At 43.0% G+C, this 12,015-nt stretch overlaps 1 protein-coding gene across 1 annotated transcript in view; it reads left to right on the forward strand.

The window, feature by feature from the left end:
* The window catches only part of PRKCI (protein kinase C iota), a 54,972-nt gene that overhangs the window by 25,691 nt on the left and 17,266 nt on the right, over positions 1-12,015 (forward strand). Inside the window, exons 6-11 of the mRNA XM_045029668.1 lie at positions 762-902; positions 2,077-2,131; positions 4,678-4,736; positions 5,163-5,339; positions 5,632-5,729; positions 10,555-10,641. Coding sequence (XP_044885603.1) covers positions 762-902; positions 2,077-2,131; positions 4,678-4,736; positions 5,163-5,339; positions 5,632-5,729; positions 10,555-10,641 — 617 coding nt within the window. The remainder of the gene's footprint in view (positions 1-761; positions 903-2,076; positions 2,132-4,677; positions 4,737-5,162; positions 5,340-5,631; positions 5,730-10,554; positions 10,642-12,015) is intronic.

Here is a 12,015-nt window from a genome sequence, read left to right on the forward strand (position 1 = left end):
GCCAGCTTCCCTCTGTTCCAATGCCAGAGCCAGCCCCTGCTGGACAAAATGCATAACTGCAGCTCCTCTACAGCAGAATATATTTTCTGCAGAGGAAAAAAAAAATCTTCAAGGGACATGAATTCTGCCCATCGGTAGTGGTGCAGACTTCCCCCAGAAGTATCGCTTGTTTACTCTTGTCATATACTTAGATTGAAAGCTATTTGTTGCCGAGATCATCTTTTTTTAAGAGTACAGTGGCAAGTCTGATGGGGCCCTAATTCGGGTTTGTGTTCTACTGAAGAGGTTCTCAACCTTTTTCTTAGGCATCTTTCTCCCCCCTCTCCCTCTCCCCCTCCCCCCCAACGTGCTATAAAAACTCCACTGCCCATCTGTGTCACAACTATTTTTTCTGCATATAAATGCCAGAGCCGGTGTTAGGGGGTAGCAAGCAGGGCAATTGCCCGGAGCCCCATGCCACAGAGGCCCCCACGAAGCTACAATGCTCAGGCTTCGGCTTCAGCCCTGGGTGCAGGGCTCAGGGCCCCGGGCTTCAGCCCCATGCAGTGGGTCTTAGGCTTTCTGTCCTGGGCCCCAGCAAGTCTAATGTTGGCCCTGCTTGGCAGACCCCCTGAAATCTGCTCACGGCCCCCCACGGGGGGCCCAGACTCCTGGTTGAGAACCACTGTTCTACTGTAATATAAACAATGAAAATGCTGCTGGTCGCTTTCCTGTTTCTAATGTTCATTTTTAATCTGAATTTTGTTGATTTGTTCTCTTAGCGAGCTCATTGTGCCATCTGCACTGACCGAATTTGGGGCCTGGGGCGTCAGGGATATAAATGTATCAACTGTAAACTCCTTGTTCACAAGAAGTGCCACAAACTTGTCAACATTGAATGTGGCCGCCACGCACTACAACCAGTAAGTGAAATTATCTAGTAACTATTCTGAAACAAAACTTTATAGCGTAGTGGAATGGTAACTAGGGCAATGGTCCCCAAACTCTGCAATGCTGAAGACCTCAGTGGCAGTTGGACAGGAGCCTGATACCTGCACCCAACTTGCATATCTATATATCAAAAATAAATGTACACCCCTGCCTGTTGCTTGTATCTGTATCTTAATTGATGCTACTTAGTACTTCAAAATGCTGTGGGGGGGAAAAAATGGTTTCCACACATATCACTGAGTGGGGAAAGTATAGCTCCCATTTTACAGATGGGAAAATCTGAGGCACAGACGTTGCAGTTTGACCAAAGCCACACACTGAGTCAACTATGCTTAGCCCATTATATCATTATAAGTAGGATTACCTGTCAGACATCATCAAAACATTGCAAATCAGTTTGTCTTCACCCTGCTATTAAAAAGGAGACAACTAAAGCCACATCTTAAGAATTCAATAGGCTGTATTTTGGGCATCCCTGAACTAGTCAAATGACTAGAACGGCCATTTGAACTTTTCTGTCTTTCCCATTCCCACTGCTGTATTTTTCTCTACTGAAGTGGGTTGCTATTTCAGTATCTCTGAAGTGTGACTAAATCTAGATCTATGTAGAATAGGTCCCAAGTAGTTGCCTTCTTCATGCATTTCTGATGTACATTTTTTGTAGTGAGGATAATTAACCATTCAAACAATTTACCAAGATTCATTGTAGATTCATCACTGACCATTTTTAAATCAAGATTGGATGTTTTTTTTCTAAAAGATATGGTATTGGAATTATTTTGAGGATGTTCTATGGCCTTTGTGTACAAGAGATCAGACTATATCACAATGGTCCCTTTTGGCCATGGAATCTATGAATCTGTGATAGCTATTTGAATTATGCCAGTATGGATGGTGTTTAGTCTAACTTTTTAAATTTTAACTAGATTATGTTAATCAGATAAAGATCGTATATGGTAGTGTAGTTTTTAAAGTAAAATGTGAAAGGAATAGGAACTGGATTTGCCTGGTTCAACTTCTCTGTCTGAATTTCAGACTTGAAGGGACAAATGCCTCTGCTCTTCCATGTTCAGTCATAAAGATATAGTTAATTGTTACAAACTGTAATAGGCAAGAAATGAACCATTACTGTGAACATTTTTGTAGGAACCTGTGATACCTATGGATCAGTCATCAGTGCACCCAGATAACATAGAACCAGGTAAGATGAATAAATGTATTTTTATGTAAAGTTTTTGCAATTTCAAGTACTTTGAAATAATATATTAATTCAGTTTAGAGTTGATTATGATTTGTTAAAAAATTTAAAACGTTTCATGTGAACAAACAGAATAATTTTATGTAGTGTCGTTGTAGCTGTGTTGGTCCCAAGATATTAGAGACACAAAGTAGGTGAGGTAATATTTTTTTATTGGACTAACTTCTGTTGCTGAGAGACAAACTTTTGAGCGGAGTTCTTCCTCAGGTATGGGAAAGGTACTTAGGGATTTTCTTCATGTATAGCAGCACAGCTACACTAGTGGACCTGCGCCACTGTAGCACTTTAGTGACGATGCTACTATGCCTATGAGAGAGTTTCTCCCATCAGCGTAGTTAATCCATCTCCCTGAAGGTGGTAGCTATGTTGACAGAAGTTCTCCCCTCAACATAGCATAGTCTACCCAGGTGGTTAGGTTGTATAACTACGTTCCACAGGGGTGTGGATTTTTAACACCCTTGAGCGAAGTAGTTATACCGATCTAGGTCTGTAGTGTAGACCTGGCCTTAGAATGTTACGGCTAAATACAAGATCAAACAGATAGTGTAGCATAAGTAGTTAGAATATGTGCTAAGGGGCCATTGAAGGTGAAGTGGCCTATTAACACCCCTGTAGTCATAGGACAAAAAGAAGGGGTAACTGGTTACAGGTTATCGTAAGAAGCCATACATCTGCTGTCTTAAGACCATGCTTCTTTTTTAAGTGTCTACAAAGTTATGAATTTAAGCTCCCAGGCTTGTCTTTTGAAAGTGTTATGCAGGCTTTCCGTTCAGGATGAGGACTTATAGGATGATCAATTTGTGAATTGTTCACCCACAGGTTTTTTGTCTTTTATCATTTCTTGTGATAGTTCATTTGAGATCAGTGATTGTTTGGTTTCACCCAAATAGTTGTTGTTGGGGCATTTAGTTCACTAGATGAGGTGTGCCATGTTGTGATAGGCATGTTTAGGACCCCTGGATCTTGAAAGATGTGTTGGGGGTGGTGTTGATTATTGTAGCAGTGAAAATGTCTGCAGGTTTTGTATCTGTTCTGGCAGGGCCTGGTGCAGCTTTGAGATGATGTGTCCTGGTCTGTGGGGAGCTTGCGTCTGATGAGGTTGGGGCATTGTTTGAAGGCCAGAAGAGGAGGTTTAGGAAAGTGCGGGGTGGTTTGTTTTTGTTTTTTTCCTCCAGGATGGGATTCCCATCATATATTTGATCTGTTTGAATCTATATAGGGAAATCAAGTGTGGGGTGGAAGACGACAGCTACAGGTGTGCATTTGGAGGGGTTTTTATTTCTGAATTGAAGCAGGTTGTCTTGGGGTATTTCAGTGGAGTGCCCTTGTTTGGTAAAGGTGGCTTTGAGTGTATTAAGGTATATTCCCTGGACTTTCTCCTCAAAGCATATTCTGTGGTATCTGAGTGCCTGGGTGTAGATAACAGATTTCTTGGTATGTTTGGGTTGGTTACTGGATCTATGAAGGTACATCTGAGGGTTTCTTGTATATAGCTGTCTGTATGGTTCCATTGTTGAAGCTCATTGTGTTGTCCAACTTGATGCTAGTGTTCCAGAGAGAGTTCCAGAGAGAGTTTAATGGGTGGGTGGTAGTGGTTGAAGTTGTGATGGAAATTTGAGGGAGTTTGTCATCTGTCCAGAGCACAAAAATATTATCCATGTATCTCAGGTGTCTCATTGGTTTCATGGTACATTTGTGTGGAGTATCATAGCTTGTAGTTTGATACTTGATGGGGACCCCATTTTGAAAAGCTATTAGGAAAACATCCCTTGCTCTGTTCCGTTTAGAGAGAGAGGCCTATTTTTAAACCTGTTTGTTTATATGCATGTGTACAGATCTTTGTATTACACCTTAATCTCCTATCCTGCTGTTTAAATCAAAAGTTAAAGATGGCGAACAAATATTTCCCTATGTTTTAGATTTACACTTCTCTGTAAATAGGGTAGCTCTTCAAAAGAATGTGGTGGTTGTGGTTTGATCTGTAGAAAAACAGAATAAAGTTAACTAGTTAGCATCATGGCAATGTCTTTTATACAGAAATCAAGTTGGAGGGGTAGCTAAGTAGGAGTAGTAATCTTCACTTTCAAACTTGGATCTATTCTTACCAGTAAAACCAAAATTTACCAGACACTGTCTTTTTTTCTCTTTATCATTATCTGTCTGCAGAATTCACAGTTTGCATCATCTGGGCTGATCTCATGCAGTCATACATTTTAGAGGTTCAAATTTTTAACTTGCAGTCTTGTATTCATTATGAATGGGGGATTCTTAAACAATGTGGGAGTGAAATAGTGTCCAAAGGTTTTTAGCTGGTAAACCAACTTTTAAATCAATATACTCTATTTATCTTAAAATATTTGCTGAAATCTTTTCTGCTACACTGTAATCCTCTTTTTTTTTAAACTCCCATGCACAAAAATAGAGAATACCTGTCTGTCCTTCATTTAATAGAGTGAACACCTTCATTTTTTTTTTGCTTGTTCTTTTAGTGATTCCATATAATCCTTCTAGTCATGAGAGCTTGGACCATGTTGGTGAAGAAAAAGAGGTAACATGTTTTAGAGCAGTACACCTAACTATTCAAAAGTCTGGAAATATATATCAGTCCTAACTTTAAAATCTTAACAGTTTTAAATGACACTGAGACTTAGCACATAGTGACCTACGTACAGATTACCTAATTTAACTCTTGTACAAACTCAAGTTAGTCCATTTGTGAGACACAAAGTTTGTGATCAGATACAGAATTCAATATGCAAGTAAAACTTTAATATGAAACTGACAGGAGAGATTAAGCATTTTAAAGTACAAAGCTGTTCTTAAAAAAAAAAAAATGGGGGGGAGGGATAATTACTACTGCAGCACAGTAAATGAGCTATTTGAATCCTCAATATCCTAAAAACAAATCTGCAGTTACCAATATATTATAATATTGGCAAGGTTGCTCACTTGCATTTAAAATCTTTATTTATAGGCGATGAGTATTAGAGAAAGTGGCAAACCTTCCTCCAGTCTGGGCCTTCAAGATTTTGATCTGCTCAGAGTTATAGGAAGAGGTAGTTATGCTAAAGTACTACTGGTTCGATTAAAGAAAACGGAACGCATTTATGCGATGAAGGTTGTGAAAAAAGAACTAGTCAATGATGATGAGGTAAGCAATGTTTCTACCAATGGACTAAATAATTCTTCCTTCAGAAAGAACTTGCACATAGTACCCATAAGCACTAGATTTGAAACCTTACTGTAATCACACTATATATTATGCATAAGGCTGCAAGTTTGTCACGGAGGTAAATTGATACAAGTCTGTCTTAATTTAGCCTAAAACTAGATGTAAGATGTAAACATTTCAGTGTGTCTGACTGATACAGTTTAAATAGTATTTCACCTAAGAAATGCAAAGAAGACATTGTTTTCTAAGCTTGGGATGTTTTTATAAATAGGATATTGATTGGGTACAGACGGAAAAACATGTCTTTGAACAGGCTTCAAATCATCCTTTCCTTGTTGGACTACACTCTTGCTTCCAGACAGAAAGCAGGTAAGGTCAGAAACTAACAGAACAGAAGTGTCTATTTGTGACACTTCTTTGTGACATTTTTTATATTGGTAGGTATCCCAAAGGGCTATCCAAATATTGAATGCAGAATAATTACTAAAAACTATAGCACCGTAAACAAAAGGATTCTGAGAAGAAGGGAATTTGAAGGAGGCATGCTTTGTTAAGAAGGAAACTGTCCTAAGCACAGGAGACAGTATGATAGAAGACAAAGCCCAGTATAGGAGAAAAGAAGTGGAACATAGAGGATGAGAAAGAGTATGAAGAAATGAGAATAGATGTAATAAGGGATGAGGTTACATGAAGCTTCGATGAGGGAAAGGAGCTTGAATATGATACAATTAAATAGGAAGTGAATGAAGGAATTCAAAAAGGAGTGATGAGGTGGTAGGAGAGATTATTTTAGTAGTGGTATTTGATAGCTTGGATATGAGAGAGAAGGTTTAAAATAATCAAGGCAAAAGATGGCCAAGATGGCTTAAGCAGCAAGGATAGTGAGGAAACTGCATTTTGTTTATATTGTATTAGAGGGACCTTGTGGGAGACTGGATATATGGGTGGGGAGTAGTCATATTCAGCACTGGATAAATGAAGTTATCGTTGGGTTGTCAGTTATGGGGAATCATGAGGAAACAAGTTCAGCTTTGAAGTGTGTGATTGCCTCAGACATCTCAAAGGTTATGAGAGGCACAGCTGGACTAAGTGGTGGGATTGGGTGTAGAGAGGTAGATTTGGGAACAATTCACATAATTGGTGGGAGTGGGTAGTTCAAACAGAGCATTGGTTGTTCACTGGTAGAATTCTTAGTTCAGAAGGAATTATTTTGGGAAAGTTCCACAGGAGGTCAGACTGGATGCTCACAATGGTCCCTTCTGGCCTTGGAATCTGAATAATTGTTTTTGTATAACACTTATAAATGTTGTTAAAGGGCTTGGCTACACTTACAAGTTGCAGCGCTGGTGGAGGCTTTCCAGCGCTGCAACAACACCCCGTCCACACTTGCAGGGCAGTTGCAGCGCTGGCTGAAAACCCATCCCGGCAGGGGTATAAGGAGTGCAGCGCTGGTGATCCAGCGCTGCCCAGCAGGTGTGGACACTCACCAGCGCTTTACCTGTCCTCCAGGGAATAAGTAGTTATCCCAGAATTCCTGTTCAGCCACTCTGCACATCAGTTTGCACTCTACTGCTCTTGCCTCAGGTGACCCGCCCTGTAAATGCCCCGGGAAATTTAAAAATCTCCTTCCTGTTTGCTGCAGCCAGGTGTGGAGTGCAATCAGTTTTAATCAGTTACAGGTGACCATGCCTCCACGCGGCAAACGAGCCCCAGCATGGAGCACTGGTGAATTGCAGGACCTCATCAGTGTTTGGGGTGAGGCATCTGTTCAGGCACAGCTGCGCTCCGGCCGTAGGAATTACGATATCTTTGAGCAGATATCAAGGGCCATGCTGGATCGGGGCCATGATCGGGACGCAGTACAATGCAGGGTGAAAATTAAAGAGCTGCGGAGTGCCTATTACAAAGCCCGAGAGGGGAATCGACGATCCGGAGCTGCTCCCACGACCTGCCGTTTTTACAGGGAGATGGATGAGATACTTGGGGGTGACCCCACTGCCAATCCCAGGATAACGATGGACACTTCTGAGCAGGCTGGGGGACAGGAGGAGGAGGCGGAGGAGGCGGCGGAGGCGGAGGCGTGGGGGGGGGAGGAAACCGCGAGTGAAGCTCCTGGCATGGGGGAAGAAACCGCAGATTCCCTGGAGGCATGCAGCCAGGAGCTCTTCTCAAGCCAGGAGGAAAGCACGCAATCGCAGCAGCCAGCAGTTGCAGAAGGACAAGCAGAGGAGCGTGTTACCGGTAAGCGGCTTTTATTTTCTGGGTGAAATGTTTCTGGAGAGGAGGGGGGGTTATGGATGCATGCATGCCAGCCTCTAGATGTGGAATAGCCCGTTGATGTGGTCTATCACGTCGCGGTAATCTGCCTCAGTTATCTCAGCAAAAGCTTCATCCAGAGCGTGGGCAATATGCCTGCGCAGGTTTATAGGCAGAGCCACTGTGTCCCTTGTCCCAGTGACGGTGACGCGTCCGCGCCACTCTTCTGCCAGTGGTGGGGGGACCATTTCTGAACACAGGCAAGCCGCATAGGGTCCCGGGCGGAATCCACATTGCTCTAAAAGAGCCCCCCGCTGTTCCCTAGTGACTCGCAGTAGGGAAACATCTTCCAGGATTAAGTCCTGTGAAAAATGTTGGGAGACTCTTTAGTGAAGAGATAGGGAGATAAGATCACCCCTGCATCTGCATCTTCATTTCACTCAACCCCTCTAGCACTCCAGATTACCCGAAGCAACCAGCTCCCCTCTTACACCCAAGCCCCACTTCTCCCCATATAAGCACTGCTCACTCACCATGTCGTGGCTTCTGTAGTGTTATGCGTGTGGGTAAAAGAATGCTTAAATAAGAACTCACTCCCTCAGTGTAACAATTCATGTCTGGAGATAGTGGATACAATGCTGCCCGTGTTAAATGTTGTCATTTCTGTTTCTACAGTGACCTTGACTACTGGACTGCCCAGATGTTCAACATCACAGAGGCTTCAAAATTTGAGAAAAAATCCCCGAAAGAGGAAAGAAGACATGCTGAAAACTGTTCTTAATCAGTCTGCTCGAGAGAGTAAGGACTTGAAGGATTGGCGAGAGAAAGAAAGCAGGACACGCAAGAGAAATGCAGTGGCCAAGAGGAAAACCACGGAGCGGCTGCTAAGCATCCTGGAGCGCCAAGCGGAGTCTATAGAGTCACTCGTTGCCATGCAAGCAGAGCACTACCGTGCTACTCCCCCACCCGCCCCGTCCTTTGTGCCTTGTGCCCCAATGTCAGCTCAAACCACCTTTCCCCAGCATCCAGGTTCTTACCACCACCAGCTGCCTCCAACACCTGTACGTTCCCCAACCAGCCCTGATACCTACCACCACCCTTACCCTCTGCATTCAACCCCCATCACCATGCAGTATATGAACCCTGAAGTGCAGGATTCATTAAACAGCAATCCAGACAGGGCATATGCAAACTTGTGACTGTACAGTTCACCAACCCACACCCCTGCCCTCTTGTGTTCATGAAATGTTGTGTGTCTGTCTGTCTGTCAAGGAAGTTTTTTTCTTTTCAATAAAACAATTCTTGGCTTTGAAAACAGTCTTTATTATAGCAGATAGTGAAAGATACCTTAGCCCAGTAAAGAAAGGCACTACAAATCATATTATTATTATGGATAATAGCATAACAGTGTAAGCAGTGCAATTCACTCCCATGCAAGGCAGCAAACATTATTGTTGGCTTTCAGCCTCAAATTCTTCCCTCAAGGCATCCCTAATCCTTGTAGCCCTGTGCTGGGCCTCTCTATTAGCCCTGCTCTCTGGCTGTGCATATTCAGCCTCCAGGACTTGAACCTCGGTGGTCCATGCCTCACTGAATGTTTCACCCTTCCCTTCACAAATATTATGGAGGGTACAGCAAGCGCATATAACCGCGGGGATGCTGCTTTCCCCCAAGTCTAGCTTCCCATACAAGCAACGCCAGCGGGCTTTTAAACGCCCAAAAGCACACTCCACAGTCATTCTGCACCGGCTCAGCCTGTAGTTGAACCGGTCCTTGCTCCTGTCAAGCTTCCCTGTATAGGGTTTCATGAGCCAAGGCAGTAACGGGTACGCGGGGTCTCCAAGGATCACAGTGGGCATTTCGACATCCCCTACTGTGATCTTCCTGTCTGGGAAAAAAGTCCCTGCCTGCATCTTCCTGAACAGGCCACTGTTCCGAAAGATGCGTGCATCATGCACCTTTCCAGGCCAGCCTGTGTAAATGTCAATGAAACGCCCGCGGTGATCCACAAGCGCCTGGAGAACCATAGAGAAATACCCCTTCCGATTAACGTACTCTGATGCCAGGTGGGGGGGGCCAGAATAGGAATATGCGTCCCATCTATCGCCCCTCCACAGTTAGGGAAACCCATGTGTGCAAAGCCATCCACAATGTCCTGCACGCTCCCCAGAGTCACGGTCTTTCTTAGCAGGATGCGATTAATTGCCTTGCAAACTTGCATCAAAACGATTCCCACGGTCGACTTTCCCACACCAAACTGGTTCCCGACCGACCGGTAGCTGTCTGGAGTTGCCAGCTTCCAGATTGCAATAGCCACTCGCTTTTCCACCGTCAGGGCAGCTCTCAATCTTGTGTCCTTGCGCCGCAGAGTGGGGGCGAGCTCAGCACACAGTCCCATGAAAGTGGCTTTTCTCATACGAAAGTTCTGCAGCCACTGCTCGTCATCCCAGACTTCCATGACGATGTGATCCCACCACTCAGTGCTTGTTTCCCGAGCCCAAAAGCGGCGTTCAACGGTGCTGAGCATTTCCGTAAATGCCGCAAGCACTTTAGTGTCACACGCGGCAGGCAAATCCATATTGATATCATCGTCGGAATCCTCAAAGTCACTTTGTAAGTGTAGCCAAGCCCAAAGAAACTTAGAAGCCCTGGTGGTTTGGGAGCCTGGGAAGGGTTAATTACCTTCCTTTAGTAAATAAAGGAAGGCCCAGGACAAATTTTGTTGAATATTCATTGTTTGACTATTGAGAGAGGCCCTGAAATATGGAGACCTGAACATAAGATGTTGGAATGGGAGTAACCCATTCCAATCCATATTATGAGAGATGGAAGGAGAGTTGAGAAGTTATCAAGCTCCAAGGACTCTGAGGGTAAACGGGAAGATCAAATGTAAAGTTGAAACAATCCATTTTTGCAAAATATACCTTTTGTGTTTCAGATTATTTTTTGTAATAGAGTACGTAAATGGAGGCGATTTAATGTTTCATATGCAGCGGCAGAGGAAACTGCCCGAGGAGCATGCCAGGTATGTTTAATTTGAGATGTTCACATGAAATCTGCGTTTCTGACATGATGCAGCAGTGCAGAGTTTATGTTGACACTGGCCTCCCAACTCTTGCATTCCCCATATGGAAAGGAGTTGAGATGGAGATATTTGAGTCAAGAAATTCTCCTTTTTCCGTGAGATGAGTTCCTATAATGTACCTATTCCATTTTTAGTGCTGCAAGCTACAGATACCTTTTTAATTCAGAATAAAGACAGCAATATTAACCAGAAGTACTTGGTCCTGTTCACACTACAATCACCCTGAAGTCTAAAGAGTGACTCTGTAATTTTAAAATTTTAGAGAATAGAATTGGAGAAATGTAATGCTGGAAAGGACCTTGAGAGGTCATCTAGTCCAGCCCTCTGTGCTGAGGCAGTAAACCTAGACCACACCTGTTTGTCCAGCCTGTTCTTAAAAACTTCCAAAGATGGGGATTTCACAACCTCCCTTTGAAGCCTATTCCAGTGCTTAACTAATTTTAAAATTACATAGTTTTTCCTAATATCTAACCTCAATCTCCCTTGCTGCAGTTAATCTTTCAATTAAAACTTGTCCTATCTTAAGTGGACACTGAGAACAGTCAATCACCGTCGTGTTTGTAACAGTCTTCAAATACATTAAGAGCTATCATCAGCTCCCCCCTTGCATTTCTTTTCTCAAGACTAAACATACCCATTTTTTAACTTCTCCTCTTACATCAGTTTTATCTAAACCTTACTGGTTTTTTCGCTCTGCTCTGGGCTTTCTCCAATTTGTCCACATCACTCCTAAAGTCTGATGCCCAGAATTGGACACAGTAGTGCAGGTAAGACCTCATCCGTGCCAAGTAGAGCATGACAGTTACTTTGTGTCTTAAACCCCCTGAACATTAGCGTTTTCTGCAACTGCATCACGTTGTTGACTCTCATTCAGTTTGTGATGCACTGTGATTCTCGGAGATCCTTTTCACATTACTACCACCTAGCCAGTTATTCCCCATTTTGTAGTTGTGCATTTGATTTTTTTTTCCTTCCTATGTGAAGTACCTTGCACTTGTCTTTTATTGAATTTCATCTTATTTCAGATCAATTCTCTAATTTGTCAAGGTCATTTTGAATTCTAGTCCTGTCCTCCAAAGTGCTAGCAACTGCTCCCAGCTTCATATAATCTTCAAATTTTATGTGTGTACTCTCCACCCTATTATCCAGGTCACTAATGAAAATATTGAATAGTACCAGACCCAGAACTGACTCCAGTGGGATCCCACTAGATACACCCTCCCAGTTTAACAGTGTTGCATATAGATTGCATATTGATAAGATAAATTTATTCCCTTTACAATCAAAGGGTGTGTGTGTGTGTGTGTGTATATA

The sequence above is a fragment of the Mauremys mutica genome, chromosome 9 (genome assembly GCF_020497125.1).
Source record: "Mauremys mutica isolate MM-2020 ecotype Southern chromosome 9, ASM2049712v1, whole genome shotgun sequence".
NCBI classification, from domain to species: Eukaryota; Metazoa; Chordata; order Testudines; family Geoemydidae; genus Mauremys; species Mauremys mutica.